Raw genomic sequence first — 19,418 nt, 5'->3', positions numbered from 1 at the left:
TTCAGCTGATTCCTTTACTGATTTATTCTTATTATAACTTGAAATACTGTAGGGAGGCTTGCAAGAGGATCATTCCATACTCCAAATAGAATTGGACTGTCTCCCTTCATGCACACCCACATATGTTTTATGCAACCTTTGAATCTGAGAACTTCCTGGTAATAAATGAGTAACTGTTATTGCAAAATTTAGAAAAAATCTAATAATAACCTTTATTTTATTGAAAGGTAGCTATCTCTATAAGATGTGTAAACATATGGGCAGACAGGAAGATTTGTTGTTAACATTATTCAAATCTTGGCAGTTAAAAAAACTTAACAGAATTTACATACATATATAATGGATTGTTAAATCCAAGAAAAAATCTTTTCTGTGCATAATTTAAATATTCTGTTGATAACAAGTGATCAAATGACATCTATTAATTAAAAATTCCACAAATAAATTCTGTAGAATCATTAAACAAAACTATCATTTGAACTTTACAATAGCTACAACGGTATATTAAACACAAATAAGAAGGAAATAGATGTATTCAATAAAGTCTGTTTCCAAAATACAATGTCATATGGGTTTCTGTAAACATTTGGCTGTCGTTGATCTACAGAAAGAGAAATCCTGAATCAACAGAAATATTATGTTTTGCTATTTTTGTGGTGAACAGCTAAATGCAAAAAAAAGTACCAGCAAAACAATCTAAAATGCTAATCGTACTTTGAAACCGCAAAAGATAATACCCACGAATACGTTCACTTGACAGAATACCCGAAAATTAATATGTTTACAGTATTATCAAAACATGACGGTATTAGATTATATATTTTTTCACTTCACTAAATTACGCTGTTTTATCTTGCTGCAAGCAGCTATTGAGTCGCCATGAGAGTTAGAGCATTTATGTTCTTAATTGTTAAAGAACTGAACTAAATTCATTAAAGTTATTTTTCTCCAGATCAACTGACATCTATACCTACAATCAGAAACTACACATGGTGTTATTGAAATCAAGTAAACCACAAATTCATCACCAGACCAAGATGTGTGAAACAAAAATTTCTAACACTTTTCCAACTTCATTTACAATAAAATCTTCACATTAAATTCCAAGAAAATAAAACAGTTCTGTCACAACTGCTCCCTCATGGCCGAATTAATCTAAGTTTTATGAGAAAATAATTCAGTTTACAAAAGTGAATTCAAGTGAGAGTGCAAATGGCAATTTATCAGACCAAAAATTTCTCCACATGTTGGATAGTAAAAATGCTTATATTAGGGTATTCCATTAGCAGATGATGCTTGCTACTATTCATTCAAGATCCCATGGGAGAATTTTAGTGAGAGATTGTTTGCCATGAAATAATTGCCTATGGCATTAGAACTCTATGGGTTTTAATCATATCAGATACTGTAAATCCAAAAATTTTCATTGCAGCATAGTTCAATTCAACTATTTTCCAAAAAAAGCTTTCACACCAAAATTTAAAATATTATTAAGAGTGAACCAGTAGATCAAATAAGTGTAAGTCTGAGGTCCAGGGCCCTAAATTTCTGTCTGATTTCATTTACCTAGTTCCTGGACTACAACATTTTACACTGAGCTGAGTTGAGGATCTTCACCTTTCCTTAACAGGACCTTTTATTCCAATTTTTATATGTCATAGACCTTTAAATCTCAATAGCAAGCGCTTGAACCCTGAGAACACTACAATACATTTTGAGAACAATAACAAAAACTGCATTGCAAAACTCAGGGAAAAGGTTTATGGTACAAATAAGGAGAACCAGTCAGTATGGTAACTAAACCTTAGTTCTCAATTAATATTAATATTTTTTTTATCTTTTTCTAAAAGAATTATGCATTCTTCTATCTATATTGTAATCAAATTTGCACCCAATTATAAATATGATGCCTTACAAATAATTCATGACAACCGGTGAGATATAATGCACCAGGAAATATCCATACAGAATTATGTATAGATACGATCTGAGTAAACCATCATTGGTTGTATAGGCAACACACATCAGGAGATGGAACACTCTTGATCTAATATTGACCATAATGACTTTATCATTCTCTCATCATATACATTCCTTGGTTTATACAACAAAACAAAGGCAAAAAAAAGTTCACATGAAGTTCATGTGAATCAGCTTTTCATGAAATTTACATGAATTTAACATGAAATTCATGATTTTCATGTGGAATTCACTAATTAATTAGTAGAATTTCATCTAAAAGCTAAAAAATTAGGGCAGGACTTTTTGTGCTAGTTTCTAGTATTGAGATACTATAACACACAAATCATTTCTTGGTGACTAAAATGATGTTTCTACTGAAAATGTTGTGACTAAGGATTTAGATCATATTTATACTTCAAATAACTAAAATTAGGCTAGCAAATAAAAAATAAAAATAAAATCCTCCCATCCTTCCCATATTTTTTGTGAAGGTTGGATGAGAATCTACCATTCAAGTTTACTTGGCCTTAATGTGATTTTCATGTGAAGTCTCAGTTCATATGAATTTCTTTTTCCATTACTAAATATATTTGCTCAATTCAGGTGAAAGTCAAATAAAATTCATTAGAAAATCATGTGAAAATATTGTGCCTGTGCATGTTAGCACTTTTCTCTCCCAGTTGACAGAAACATAAATCATTTATGTTTAGTTTTCCTTCTACTCCAATAGAACACTGGAGATAAAAGGAATAAAAATATGTGACTTTGCTAAATCATGATGTAACTTTATAGCATCAATAAATAAATTTATTCACACCAAATGCGAAGCCATAAAACTGAAAGTCAAGATTTATGCATGGGTTTTGTTTATTCCATTTAAACTTACTCCTTAACTATATGTCTCGTCTGAATATAGCTGAAATATTGCTGCTCGAACGTTACACCCCAACAAACAAACAAACAAATTAACTATATGTCCATAGCAGAATGGAATGTTGACCGAGGTGACAATATTGACACAAGTTGATGCAAGTTTTGGTACAAATGATATTACAAGATAAAAACTAAAAAGACACTATTAGTTGCATATACTTCATATAAAAGTACCAGTACACAGATCTAAAAATACAAAATATCAGGTTATTTGTGGGTCCGCTTTAAGTCGCTGATTTGTTTTGCATTGAAACAGAAAGAAGTTGGTTTGGTAAGGGCAAAATTTGGCCTAAAAACAGTACACAAAAGTAAAATTTAACGTTGTTTCTCCAGCTCTTTAATGTGCTTTATAGTTAATTTGGTTGGTTAATAGTAATAATTTGAACATATACAGTCATAAATGCCCTTCAAACTTGGCTGATATTGGGAAAATCTGTTAAAAAGGTGGAAAAACACTAAATTTTGTGCAGTTTTTCACACTTCTAACAAAGGCCACGTGTGTTGACCCTTGTGCTTCATATATTTTGTATATAATTATCAATTATAACACAAGTAAAAATATCTTGAGTCAACAGAAGTGTGGCCACTTCTGTTCCACACAAAAACCATCTTAAAAATTGTAGAAATGTTAAAAAGTGTAAGGTTTTTGTAAAATTTACATAAATGCATACCGTTATTTCTGGAAAAATGTCATTCATCTTGTCAAAAACATTTTATATTCATTGTTTGCGACCATTTTACTATACTACTACTACCTAGAAATCAGCTCTAATCAAATTTCAAAAAATGCCCAAATTAAGAGGCCAAATTGGGTCCTTACCGAACCTTCTCCTATCTCTCTGGTGCTCAAAGCTTTACACTGACTTGTATAATCTAATTAACAGTGAAATGTTTAAGTAGGGTATTACTTCCAACAAGTTTAATCAGCAATTACATAACTATTCACTGTCCATCTGACATTATATATGTACACTTTCTTTACCATAAATGGATGGTGAAAAGTACTAGAGACTTGTAGCAATTCTACACATGGTGTAATACCCACAGCAAACATAACAAAAATTATACAAAGAAGACAATGTCTGCATATATTGTAAAGGAGAAGATGCTATAAAGGGTCTCAATGGTCTAAGATACAACTGAGGACTAATTATTAAGTGTTGAAAGATTTAATTGTGAATTTGGAGACTTGAATCCATCACAAATGGGAAAACATAAAGACTGCTGATAATTCTTGCATTCAAAGAACAATGGAATTGCTTGCAGTTTACCAAAATTGAGATATCCTATCAATTTTTTGTCTCTTTTTGTCCACACCCAAAAAAACAACTTCATATTCAGTGAATACATTTAATATAACATATTTTATCATATGTGAAAATGTAAAGTTGTTTTTTTTTGGGGTGTGGACACAGTTTTCTGGATACAAATATGGAAATTAAAACCGACAAAATGTACCATTCGTAGCAGATTTTCTTAAATGACACTGAATTGTGGTACCATTATGATGTCATAACATGAACTAATGCCACAAAATATTCTTTTCCCTTATATCTATATATTTTACAATGTTATGAACAATTTATATGTTATCTACAATGAATTTGATATTTTTTGACATTATTCATAGCATAATGCCCCTACACCTTCATATTTTAAATCAATGTAATTAAAATTAAATCTAACAACACTCCATTCTACTTTCTGTTCTGATGACCTTTCTGATCAGACAAATCAGATTTCATCTTTCATGATTTTGAAAGCATTATTCAAAGGGAAAAACCCAAGGATTCTGAAAAGGTCATCTGAACAGAAAGTAGAATGGAGTTTGTTATATCCTACATGCAGCGACTGAATGGAACAACTGATAGCTCTAATTCTAATTAAATTGATTTTAAATTACCTACCTGAAATGTTTGAACGTTCAAAAATCATGTAATCTCTGTTTTGTTGATGTAAAAAATATCCCAATTGAAGGCCACTAGGTCCAGCACCAATGATGCAGTAGTCATGGTAACCAGAGGCAGTTGCCATGGAGACAAATACGATGATAACAAGGCATGCTTGTATGTAGTTCTGTGAATCTGTTCTTTTCTTCATTTCTGTAGTATTGTTATCTGCAAAAAAAAATATCTGCAAGATGAATAAGTGTTTTGTCCACCAGTAACTTAATCGATGATTCCAACAAAAAGTAATTATACCAAATTAAGTCAGGATTTCGGGTCTGAATAGTTAACAACTTGATGTTTTGATGTTTTATTTTAAATATAACTATCTTCCTTCATACTGGTTATCAAATTATAAGCCAAGATTTCTGTAAAGGAAATCTTAATCAGATTAGTCCAGCCCAGTTAATCAGTAGTGCCCTATACTCTATATACATTATTACAGAAGTATATTATGTAATTGGTGATAAACCTGTTACCAAGAAATTAAACGTCTGGATCAATCATTCTAAAAGTCTATAACATTTATGCATTTTAATGTTTTATTTTAAATTCAAGGGAGGGCCTACATTAAGAGCATTGTACAAAAATGTAAATTTACATTCATTTTATTCTTTATACAGACTGTTTGTTGAATGTCAACCTGTTACAAGATTTTACTTATAGAAAAGATTAACTTGGAAGCAGAAGGGGCGAATCTTGACCATTTCAATTTTTTGGAAAATACCAGTAATTACTGTTGGCTACTCCACAGCACAGTGCACTTGTAAATATTAGGCTTTTTAAGAGTTCATGGCACAGTGCCACAAATGTAAATTTTCTAAAATTTCAATTTAGTTTTTACAATCTCAAACTCAAATCTTAACATTACTTTAGGTTTGTTTTGCTATATAAGTAGCAGTTTCTATAGCATTCTAAATAATTTTTATCTCTTAAGAACAAGGGTTATATGAAAAGTCACATATTCATTTCTGTTTACTATAACATTTTAAACAAAATATCAAAAATAAGAATATGAAAGGCTTTCCAACCATGCATCACATTTTGCACGATTTTTATCTGGAGTGCTACTTAATACTAATGTCACTTTCTTTATTCACTATAATTTTAATCTTTAATTTGATTTGTAATAAGCTTTCAGATTGGTTGATTCTTTGAACAAACCAGGCTATTTAGTATAACCTGGCTTAGTATTATGATGCTTGATTAATGTTGATTGGTCTGCACTCTGCAATTCAAATAATGCCTGAACAAAATAACATTTTGAGTAGGAATCAATTATTTCAAAATACTTAGACTGGCATCCATTCTAAATGGTTGTAAGTGTTAACTGTCCCAAACCAGGTTATTTCATATTATCTGTTTAAAAATTAGAATATAGGTTTAGGGTTATGCAGAAATGTTTTAATTAATTGAAATATCCGCCAGGAGGACTAACCAGTGTGAGAAGCAAATATTAAAGGCCCATTTTGCTGAAAGTGTGATAGGGAACAAAAATGGGAAAAGAAATTAGGCTATTACAATGTAGAGGGAAAAATTTCCCCATCACAAAGCATGCTATTATACAACCATTCCTACTCTTTTTCAATATAATTTGTTTTAAGCACACTGCAAATTCAACAAAAATTGACCTACATTTAAAGGAACTTAAGTGATGAAGAAATCTAAACTGACTGGATATATATTAACATTGTTTGTTGAACAGGTTTCATTTCATCTTTTTAAAAATAATATCTAGTAATTTAAAGGTAATTTATAAGTAACATATTGTATTGATGTCATAGCGTTACATAGATATTTGAATGATGTAATGTTTTTCCAGGAACAATATATAGATCAAATAAATATCATGTTTCTGTACAATTTTTTTACAATAATTCTGTGTATTACAAGTGCTGAAGGTCATATGAAGGCAATGCATGACTACATCTTTTAATATTTACTGTGCAATAGGGTTAGAATACCCTCATTTTTTAAATCATTACCAGCAAAGCCATTTACTTTTAGAACTCATAGTTTATTTGCTATGGTTAGCACATGCTGTATACATGTATTGATGAATGTGGTGAAGAAAAGTACAACATTTGGAATCTTTTGAAGTTTAGAAAATGAAAAAATAAAAAAGCTACAAGGAACACAGCATGATATGACTGCAACATGCTGAACTCAGTTCACTTTGGGCAAGTGTGGATACACAATTAGTTTCTGACAGCCTGAAGCCTAAGTTCATTACTGACACAACTACTGGTTGACACAATTGAACACAAAATTTAAAAATAAAAAAAATAATTCAAAATTGGACCAAAAATTTTAAAAATGCATGGCCCAATTTTGTACCCCTTTAACTCAATAACTGTTAAAGATAGGTCTACCCTGAAAACACTTCTGAATAAAAGTTACTGATCACTAATCTGATCCATAATCAAAATTCGGCAAAAAGTCCAAAACAAATCTAGCTAAACAGATATTACATAACCAAAGTAGCTTGTACCATAATGGTCCTGACTTGGTACAGACATTTCAAATGAAATGGTGGGTTAAATCTAGGTTTTAAAGCACATTTAATCTCCCTCTTCCAGTGCTGCAGTGTTTATTAAATAGCATAAATCAGCGGTCACATCAGCACAAAGAACAATTTACAATAAACAATCATTACTCATTATTTTAGAAGAAACTGAGTATTTTTTAACCAAGGACTGATATATAAAAAAGGAATTTGGTAAGAGACCTTTTGAGATGCATTTCCTCATATCCCTGATTCATGAATATGTTACACAGATATTTCTTGTGTTTAAGGAAATCAGAGTAGTTAGTATTTGCTCTAGCGTAGTAAATCAATTGTGAAATATAAACACTATCTGCAGGAGATGAAGGTATATTGCTGCAGTTAAAGAAAATTTATAACATTAAAATTTAAGTCATCTCTTTTATCAAACATCTTCATGCTGAGATGACCACTGATGTCAAATTCAAGATGTAACCAGTATGTCCAAAAAAGATGCAGAAGAAAATGTTTGTGCAATCACCTTAATCTCAAGCTCTGGTGGATATATTGAAGAGTAATCAAGAGAACCAAGGTTATAGTGGTAATCAAAAGAATGCAATCCATGGACAAAGACCAGACATGGAAAACAGACATACACAACAAAGAACACAAAGCAACAAAAGCAAATGAGCAACTCGGACTCCACTAAAAACCGGGAACATGGACCAGGTGCACCGGTAGGATAAGTGTCCTCTGCTTTTCTAGAAACACCTGCCGACTTGCTAATAAAAAGTCAAATCCGGGCTAGACGAAAGAGGAAAGCAAAACTATGCCACATTGAACAAATCAGTTTTCATGGCGCAGATGGATACCCTGTAAGAATCCACAAGTTCATGATGACGACCATAAAACTTCTGTAGTGATGACTTCAATCTAATAGCAACAAAACCCTGTTCCAGAAGCCTACTTGTAAGAATTCTAGCGTGTTACAAAAAGTCTTTGTAGTTTCGGCAAGCTCTGGCATAATGTATGAGTTATGAGTGATATGAACACTCCATATGCAGGTGCTAAAGAGATGTTGCCACAGATGAAAGGAAAGTTGACAATTATGAATGAAAGTTATCACGTTTGTTGTAAAGTCTGGTCAACAGTTTTCCTTTACCATCGATTTTTAAGTGCAGGTAGATATGAGGCTGACTTATTGTCTGTATTATCCTTTATCTCAAGTTCTTTTGGGGTAGACGCAATGTATCAAATCCCAAAAATTAGGATTGTTTAAAGATAATACGTCATCTATATAGTAGAAACTGAGATTAAAGGATCTAGCTAAACGATATTCTTTCTTTCGGATCAGATCAGCTATAAAATCAGCCTCGTAAGAGGAAAGAATAGGTCAGCAAGTGGAGAAGCACAATTTGTTCCCATTGGAATGCCGACCGTTTGTTGGAAAACATATCCACCAAACTGGACAAATATGTTGTCGATTAAAAATTCCAGCATTTTGTAAACATCTTCTGAAGGTCACCATTTACCACTAGCATGGTCGTTAATGGACGATACATCATCAACATATCTGCATGTAAAGTGAAAGGATTTAGCATCTTTTAAATACTCATTCTTTTCGAGATTCTGAAGACATTCAGTCTTGTATGAATATAAAAACAAACTGGCTCGGTCAGAAGCACAGTTAATGCCCACTGGAATGCCAACTTGTTGTTTGAAAAAAGCTCCTCCAAATGTGACAAATAGGTTATCAACAAGGAAATCAAGCACATCACAATAACAACATAATTTTTCGAATCAGAAAAGATTTCAAATAAGCCCTTTCAAACCAGATTTCAAGTTATCATGAGTCAACATGGTGTAAAGAGTTGAAAAGTTAAAAGTTTGGAGAGAACTAATTTCCAAAAAGATGCGGAATTTCAAGTTATGATGTAAATTTTTAAATTTTTAAGTATTCATATATGGTTAATGCCACACTTCGAGAGTAGGTGGTATTGCAAGTAGCTTGCTGTCCATCTTTCACTACAGACAATATCTTTGAAAGGTGAATTGACATCTCTTTTGTGGAGCAAGATGAAGATTCATCTACATAACTTTCTTTGTACGGATTCTTTTGAAATTTGGGAATCCACTACAAGTAAGGTAAATCCTCATATTGTGGTGATGTTGAGATAAGACATAAAGAACTTATGGTTGTTAAGGATTTCATCTTATTGAAAGTAGTACATTTGTATGTGCCATTACCTGGGTGTTACTATCAAAGCCCAATTCCTTAATAAGGCAATTTTGGTAATGGGCTTTACAAACAAATACAATGTTGTTTGGAGCTTTGTCTGCAAGGACAATAACATATTTCTCATGCAGTGAGGAAAGGCATTCAAGTGTCTCATGATCACTGAATAAAGACTTGGTTCTTTCAATGACACATTTCTTGAGATTGTCCATAAAAAAGAACACATTTGAACCATCAAAATCAAATCAACAATAAATTTTTCTATCCATTCTAAAGAAAACACCATTTTCCCATTTAGCTGCTTATTTTCAAAAGGGGTGGGACAAAAACCTCCAAAAACTATAGGGCTCTCGAACATGTCCTTAGTAAAAATATGTTGAAATGTAAAAAAGGATTGGAAATGATTTAATCAACCAATCAATAAACTTAGACTCTGAAATATTGCTGCTTGGGAGTTACAACACCAACAATCTATCAACCAATCAATAAACTTAGACTCTGAAATATTGCTGCTTGGGAGTTAAAACACCAACAATCTATCAACCAATCAATAAACTTAGTTTTTTATTTTTTTCATTTTTATCGTTTTTTTTTTTTTTTTTTTTTTTTTTTTTTTACAAAGAAGAAGTGACACAAACCTGTTGAATTTGGCTACAGATTTCTTAAAACATTGCTTTGCTTAAAAGCAACATTAACAGATTGATGGCAAGTTTTATGTAATAGTAGAACTAGTACTCTATTCACATGAAGAGCACATAAGATTTCTCCGAACAAATTAACAATTAAAGCATAAATAGCTCATTCCCATCTTCAATTAACATTGCTTCAAGATTTATTGCTAGCCAGCTAAAGAGGCTTTAAGACAACTTCATCATCCTGATTGTAAGCTATTAAACTGTAGTACAATCAAAGCTCCTATTATTGTAAATAATGACAGCCACATTTGTAATTTAGGAATGATAAAAATCGAAAAATCATCAATAAATTCAAAATTTTAAAATTTTGTTTAGTAATTTCACTAATGTTCATGAAAACTAACTAACCCCTACCTGACAAAGACGCTATGAGAAGTAACTAACTAACCCCTACCTGACAAAGACACTATGAGAAGTGACTAACTAACCCCTACCTGACAAAGACGCTATGAGAAGTAACTAACTAACCCCTACCTGACAAAGACACTATGAGAAGTGACTAACTAACCCCTACCTGACAAAGACGCTATGAGAAGTGACCAACTTACCCCTACCTGACAAGGCGCTATGAGAAGTAACTAACTAACCCCTACCTGACAAAGACACTATGAGAAGTGACTAATTAACCCCTATCTGACAAAGACGCTATGAGACGTGACTAACTAACCCCTACCTGACAAAGACGCTATGAGAAGTGATTCTCCTATAAAACTAACCCCTACCTGACAAAGACGCTATGAGAAGTGATTCTCCTATAAAACCACAAATGTCAAATAACTTGTCATACTGACGTAAAATACGTAAATAAAAACTAATTAAAATTAAAGCTACTTGTTTTTTTTAAAATGTTCATTCACAAACCTAAAAATAGCCTTAAAATAACTAATTTACAAACAAAAATTCCTACCTTTAAAGTAAATAGCGGAACTATTGAGAGAGTTGTATTATCTGTTTTGTAATACTCCACGTTTTCTACATAGCACTGCTCTATAATCAATACATCAAAACACTAAGTACAAAAACCCAATACAATATCATTAAAAATTGGTTTGATTAAACTCCTAAATCCCAGAGTAAAGGGGTTGTAATAACAGTTTCATCAAAACTAATTCCTATAATGAAGATTCATACTATTTATAATTCTGCCTAAACCTAACGTGGTAGGAGAGATCATTTATGAGCTGACCAATGACCCAATGTCATTTAATTATACAAGTTTATAGAATGTTATTTCCTCTCTCCTCGTAGCCTTTCAATAAAACTCAAATCATATTAATGATGGTAAAGGAGAATAATTACATTACCAAAATTGATGATATTTTTACACCAAGTAGGAGGGGAACAAACTGAAATAATGAACCATTAGTATCTCACAACTAAAGTCCAAAATCAAATGGTATTACATATTGCTACGATCCTTCTCCACACATATTAAGTAGCACTCCAGCTAAGAATCGTGCAAAATGTGATTCATGGGTGAAAAGCCTACATATTTTTATTTTTTATATTTTGTCTGAATTGCCATAGTAAACAGAAATTAACAATTGGTTTTACCTGCATTCTTAGGAGATAAAAATTATATAGAATGCACTGTAAATTTCAACATTAAGGGAGAGAACTCTGTAAATGACACTAAAATACACTAGAAACTGTGTGATTTTCAAAGTGGATTATCTCCTTAAAGCTGACAGATAGGAATGAATTACACATTTCATCATATAGACCTATGAAGTAACTTCATAGCAAAAATAAAATATGTAGCCTTTTTTTAGGTGTATCATATTTTACAGAATTTGCATGATTCTTACAAAGACAGCTACTCAATGAACATAAAATAAGATTATCCCTCTTTTATCATTTTGGACAAAACATTTTTCATTTTTCTTCATATAGCAATATATTGCACAATGAGAGAATTAAGTTCAATTTACATCCACTTACGTATGATGACTACACTGTAATATAGCAACATAGTTAACATCTTCACAGTAGTATAATAAAATTACTGCTTACATGTTATAACTGTCTTAACATTACGACATTTGAAAACAATTTCTTTCACACATTAATAATTTAATAATTTAACTAAAATCTGCAGAAAACATTAGACTAATTCAATTTAAACCTTACTGTAAACCACTACTTTGTTTCACTGAATAAAATTTGTACCTTGATGGATACCTAACATACAACCAGGGTGTCACATCTAACCTTACATATTTTACAATGTATATCAGTGTATATGAACTATCCAATTTATTGCAATTACAGATCAATTTTTTGTCCAAAATGCTTTGTTGTTTACATATGTAGCTTAAAGAAAAATATCATTTATCACAATTAAAGAAAATAAACAAAAAAATGCTTGCTTATTGGGTGGATGTGTGTAACATTATACAAAACATGTAATTGAAAAAAAAGTGTAAATAAAAGAAGTGTGTATGCTTTCACTTCTCCCTGATGTCTCTCTGAAAGAGAAGATACTTCTCCCTGCTATTCTCAAGAAGCTTGAGCCCTGTAAATGATTGTTTGATACATGCCTTCTGGTACTGTGATATTATTATTATGGAATAATCAGCAGACCAAGATTCATGTTGATGTAACCAAAAACTAAAATAATATTTCATTTTTAGCCTCATTCCAAATTTGTAAGAGGTAACAGTTGAAAATTAAATAATAAAGGTTGTTTTGCATATAAGAGCAAGTTATGCTTGCAAAATCAAATTTTGGTTAAATTCCCCTATCTACAAAACCATCAATTGGCCCAAAACTGGATATTTCTGAAAAATTCGTTAAAAGAAGAAAACAAACCATTTTCCAAACTTCCTGTTTAACATTTACCTTTTATGATTTTTCAGGTGATTAGCTGAAACCCAGAGATTATTATTTTACTGTTCAAGCTTTCTAAGTAGAATAATCAGTTATCAATATCGATCATACTACATGTAGCTCTATTTTTGGTTCATTTTCCTTTATTTAAAACATCATTTCCTTTATACCAAAACATTACTTGACAACATGTATATGTATTCATATTAAAAGTATTTCTTTTTGCAAGTGGTCTCTCTGTATTTGGCTACTAGTGTTCGAAGCCAAGAAACTTAAATAAAATTTAAAACAAGCATTTAAGCCAAATAAATTTCAATCAACTTCTCATCTATAAAAGGGATATCATTGCCAGGCATTGAGTGGTAATAAAGAAGAACATAACTAAAGATTACGACAAGACGAAGAAAAAAGATGCACTAAGGAAAGAATATGAAATAACCAAAATAGCTTTGATATAGAAACAAAAGTTAAAGAGTGGCCTAGACCCCACTGACCAGGTACACCAGTAAGGTTAGCTCCTGCAGCTTTTCCAGAAATACCCATTGAATACATGTGTGTATTTTCTTATCTTTTTTTTCACCAGTGAGTCCAAAATAAAAAACATTACATGTTGAATAATGTCACAATATTTTTTATATGTTACTGTTGACTAAAATGTTACTACTTGGTGTAGTTGGAAAATTTTGATTAGCTTAATTTGTAATATAACAAGAAAAGATATGGTGTGTTTGTCAACAAGACAACAACCCCCCACCAGGATGAAAATGTCAGTCCCAAGTCCACCCATTGGTAATACATTTTTAATTTGAAAACATAGGTTAGATATTTTAAATTGAAACTGAAACATCTGCCAAGGCTTTTCACGTTTTCTTTTAACAATTGTTGAAAATTTAAGATAAACCATGAAATGACATAAATCATATTTGCCCCATTAATGTAAAACAAAAGGATTGATTGATTATGATTATTGGGGTTTAACGCCCGAGCAGCAATACTTCAGCTATATTCAGGCAATTAAAACAAAAGGAAAGTACTTCACAAGAGGCAATTTAAATAGTACAGGTTGTAAGTAGGATTAAATTAATCAGACAAAAAGTTTTGACAAACTTAGGCTCAAGCATTTAATCTTTTGTCTGTGGATTCTGAAATACTTATTGAAATGAAAGTCATGACAGACTATAATAGACATATTCACACTCATGGACACCGCTGAGGAAAATATGATATCATACAGAAATCTCCTTCAAACATCACAATATAAAGTTACAAAAAGGTCATTTGAAGACAAATATGAGGTCATTTACCATTTATTGAAGCTTGTATCATACCACAGTAAAACATGCCCATACTGGACACCTTTCAAACTTTAAAATGTGTTTGGTTTAGACAGGTTTTAGGTTTATCAAAGTTCAAACATTAAAATTTATATTAGGGGACTTAAAAAAGTGTATGGTTTAGACAGGTTTTAGGTTTATCAAGGTTTAAAGTACATTAAAATTTATATTAGGGGACTTAAAAAAGTGTTTGGTTTAGACAGGTTTTAGGTTTATCAAGGTTCAAACTACATTAAAATTTATATTAGGGGACTTAAAAAAGTGTATGGTTTAGACAGGTTTTAGGTTTATCAAGGTTTAAACTACATTAAAATTTATATTAGGGGACTTAAAAAAATGTATGGTTTAGACAGGTTTTAGGTTTATCAAGGTTTAAAGTACATTAAAATTTATATAAAGGGACTTTAAAAAGTGTCGGGTTTAGACAGATTTCAAATTAAGTGAAAGCAAACAGGCAAAACAAGTCACAATTGATTCATTCAATTTTCAAAACATGTTTCTCTTTACAAAGTAATGAGAATGACGGGATACAATTTTGGGATTCCTTTGTCTTATTCTATCATGTGCAGGTGACTGGTTCCCAACAATGTTAAACCTTCATACATTAACAGAGAATCATCTAGAGGTGCATCACATTAACAAATGAACAGAGAAGACAAATGGAGCTCTGATTTAATGAACATCATTTCATGTGAATTCCATGTTTTAATTTCATGTGCAAATCCAGTGATTTAAAAAAAAACATTGTGCGAAACATGAAGTTGCACATGTTGTGCTGAGTATATCCCCATTTATACATGAAGTTGATATTAGAAAGCAACCAAAATTTTGTACAACACATGCCCTATTTTCATGTAAATAATGCAAATTTGAAATCAATTATTCCATCAGAAGTCTGTATGACATTGGAAAGGTGATTCTAATATACCATCCATTCATTAAGTTGGAATATGATTTTTTTAATATGTAATTAATCATAACTTTATGAGTAAACTTTATATAAATGAATGATAATAACTGAATAAAATGAGTAGAAGAATTTAATGGAAAGGAAATTTGGCTATGTAAGAAACTAAAAAAAAATGCCAACTACACCCTGTAAAGATTGTTCAGTATGTAGGAGTAATGAGTCATAATTAAGGATAATATAAATATGTCCATACTTGATACAAAAATAAGATTTGATTTTTTATACTAATCAATTCTCCCACGTGGGACTTTCCTTAAAAACCTCTCACGACATCGTCATCGGCTTATTGGTAGTTAACTAAAGTCAATCTGTTTTTAGCACACGGCATAGCAAGAAAATAATTTTCCTAACAACATGCCTTCTAATCTGTTAATTACATACTGACACAAAGAATTAAAGGATAATTACAGAAAGTAAATGAAAAATCCCATCACAATCTAGTTTTTTTTTTTGTAAGTAATTTAAAAACTAAGAGCAAAGTGTCAAATCTGATTTTTTTGTTTGTTCCAAAATCAAGTAAAATGACAAGTTAATAACTCATGCCATGTGCATGTAATTCAGTTGCAAAATTCCCTAAGTTTTTTTTATTTCACTGCATACTTGTAAATTCTTTATCAAGTCACCAAACAATACGTCTGCCTACCAGGAGTTCAAATACACATAGTTTCAGAATAGTAAAAATATTTCATCCAGGCCAGTTTTCTTGTCCAGCAGCATCCAAGGCCACTTACAGAATATGCCCAACCTATATAGAGTAACTAAGAAATTTGAAATTAATATTTCCATTGACAGAAAGGATAACAAAACTAGGCTCACCTAGAGAATTTGAAATAAGGAGGTAATTTCAACAACAAAAAATCATTTAAATAGGTCTTGTTACATGCATCAATGAGCCAAATAAAAAGTGGATCATTGAAAGGGGGGTAGAACAAACTGGCATCTTGTTAAATCAAGTGGAACCAAAAATATATCACATGTAAAAATTGTCCTTTTTTATTATTTCGGCCAAAGTTGGTCATCATTGGTTGGCTAAAATGTGCTTTCCCATAAGATCTCAATGGTGTCTTTGAGTAGACCAGTAACCTGATTAGCTGCCAGAGCCATACAAAAAAAAAAGGATCGTTTGTAGGACATTGAGGTCATTATCAAGTTTTAAGACATTGACAGTTATAGTTCCATGAAAATAGGTTGGTTGGAAGCTTAGATAGCTTCAGGCAGCCATCTTGCTCAATCATATGGAACCAAAAGTAGACATTTAGTACAAGCCCTCCATACATCATTTCAGCCAAGTTTGATTAAAATTGTTCAAAGAGTTTTCATGTAGTTGTACGAAATATGAAAAGTTTACATGTGGAATATGTAATGATATTCCGATGGACAGAATGAAGGATACCAATAGACAAGGTGATTCCAATAAACCACCCAATCGTTCAGCGATTTATAAAAACCCAGAGTGCACAATCCAACCCTCAGCTCTACTGGCTGAAATATAGAGTAATTATACTGTACAAAACCAATGATATTTTGACAGACAAGTTTATGTTCATAATTAAAACTGAAATTTCAGTTTGACTGTCAGATTAAAAAACACCATAGAACACACAGGAATGATCAACTGAGAAAAGCAGAAGTGTAAAAACCTTCACAATATCCCTATAAGTTTTATAAACTAATTCACACTACAAAAGTCTCCCACTAAGTGAGTCAGACCAGCCAATACATTCATAAAACTAAAACATTAAAAGAAGTGGCTATGGTAATTTGTATCTTGCATGTTACAATGCATTTAGCCATTTGATTTGACTTCCCCAGCCCACATCATGATATTGTATCAAACTTGTTCAACCATAGAATAACATTAATTCCAAATTAAAAACTTAATTACCATGGAACAATCAAATATATAAATGGTAATTATATTAGATCTTACAAGCACTCATTGTCTGTAGGAAAGATCTTACAGATAACAAATTTATTGTAATTAAAATAATGTAAATGCTCTTTTGAGATTATTTCCTACTTTAGAACAATTTGAAGCATCTAACACTGGAAAAATTGATGTCATAAAACAGTATAATATTCATGCCTTTTAGGTGGGACACTGATACATTGATGGTATATTCTTTCTAAGTACAAAATTACAGGTACAGATTTTTAACAGTTTAAGTTGATATTGACAAGTATAAATTTTTCACATGATCCAAGGAACAACTTAAATTATGCCCTGAAAAAAAATTCAAGAATTGATTTTCATGAATATAATTGTACCTCAACATTAAATAAAAGACAGAGGAGGCAATACTTTAAAATAAAATTGGCTGATTGTTCATCAACATTACCTACATTGTTCTTACAAAAATGTTTTCTGCAAATCCAAGGTAAAAAACTTTTTGTTTTGTTTTTACACAAATGAATCATATTATATTAGAAAGATCTACATGTACCAACCTACATTTAAATCTATATCTATATTTTGTTGGTGGGAAAATAGCAAACCAACATTTTCAAAAACAGCCTAAGATGAACAGATAGATAGACATATCATTACATATATGAGACCATAGCTACTGAAAATTAATATTGGTATTGTACTGTATTATTGAGAATAAAAAACTCACAGTAAAGGAAACAGGTTGATTATTCACATAAGGAACTTCAATCAAAGAAAAAAATGATTTTCTATTTTTAGGAACAATAGCCATGCTTTTTGTTTTTGTGTTTTGGGGTTTTTCTGCAAATCAAATGCTCTCACATACTTTTAAATGAGATGTTCTAAGTAACCAGAGGTGAAGGCTTTTTTTCCTTAAGTTTAAGGACGGATGGCAAGAGCTCAGATGGGCCTTTAGGTCAGGTTAACTGTTGTTACATCACACCTATTAATCTCTTCCAACATTTAACCACAAGAAAAGTGAGAAATTTTAAACTTCAATAAAAGGCTCAACTTTATAACAGATGAAGTAGCACCAACAGAGAAACTGATGAAATGTAAACATTGCATACATTGTGTTTCTGTTTTCAACATTGATAAAAGTCAAAACATATTGTTGCTTGTTACAAATATTGAGAACAAGGGTAAAGTTTGAAAAGCTACACCATAAGCAAAGTACTTATTTTGAAGGAATCAAAATGGTGCTGACATAATTAAGTACATGTAGCAGTCTTTATAAAAATCAGACAGGAGGTGATTCATGCATGTCAAATACACACCAAATCACTTTTATTTCTTGTTCAGAAACAGTTACAGACCACATAACCAGTCTTAGTTTCTCATTAGGTTGTTGCGATTCTGAGAAAAAAATTAAATAGATTGTACATGTACATGAAACTGGCACTTTCTAAGATTTTCTTAGATTTTGTTGGTGATACCAGTACATGTAGATGGAGATGAATGTATGATTTTCTCAAATATACAGATCCGAATACAGAAAGGGCTATTGTTATGTAAAAATAAAGCATATCTAGACTGAAAAAGCATTGTTTGTTTAACGGGTTTTTCTACACCATGAATCACTTTACCATTGGCAGTGCCTGACTTTCATATGGACTGGTGCTTAAGTAGGGAAAATGACTCCAATGACAAACAACATAATATTTAACCTTAAGCCTCAGCAAGGCTTACCCTTTCAAAAACAGTTACTGATCACATAATCAGTCTTAGTTTACTGATCACATAATCAGTCTTAGTTTACTGATCACATAATCAGTCTTGGTTTACTGATCACATAATCAGTCTTGGTTTACTGATCACATAATCAGTCTTGGTTTACTGATCACATAATCAGTCTTAGTTTACTGATCACATAATCAGTCTTGGTTTACTGATCACATAATCAGTCTTAGTTTCTCATTTGGTTGTGTTTCTGATAGAAAAAAAATAAATAGATTGCACAGGAAATTAACAATGCTTCGAAAAATATGTCTGTCATTCTAAAGTTCAATACAGTGTTTATGCACAAGGATAAGCTTTAGTAGTCTTCAAACTTCAACTGAGAAATAAGACTTCTGACTCAGTATAGTTTAAGATAAGT

At 31.4% G+C, this 19,418-nt stretch overlaps 1 protein-coding gene across 5 annotated transcripts in view; it reads right to left on the bottom strand.

The window, feature by feature from the left end:
- Window positions 1-19,418, bottom strand: part of LOC148618875 (FAD-dependent oxidoreductase domain-containing protein 2-like) — a 58,546-nt gene that overhangs the window by 29,082 nt on the left and 10,046 nt on the right. For 4 of the 5 annotated variants that reach the window (XM_088578201.1, XM_088578204.1, XM_088578200.1 and 1 more), the window contains exon 2: window positions 4,803-5,012. In XM_088578201.1, coding sequence (XP_088434327.1) covers window positions 4,803-4,995 — 193 coding nt within the window. In that variant the 5' untranslated portion in view covers window positions 4,996-5,012. Of the gene's footprint in view, window positions 1-4,802; window positions 5,013-11,164; window positions 11,273-19,418 lie in introns of those variants that run through there. The other variant, XM_088578202.1, reaches the window with a different exon arrangement.

The sequence above is a fragment of the Perna viridis genome, chromosome 4 (genome assembly GCF_037379345.1).
Source record: "Perna viridis isolate PV_CMFRI_1.1 ecotype Kerala chromosome 4, ASM3737934v1, whole genome shotgun sequence".
Taxonomy (NCBI): Eukaryota; Metazoa; Mollusca; class Bivalvia; order Mytilida; family Mytilidae; genus Perna; species Perna viridis.
The sequence above is the reverse complement of the archived record's forward strand: the minus strand, read 5'-3'. Positions and strand labels throughout refer to the sequence as shown.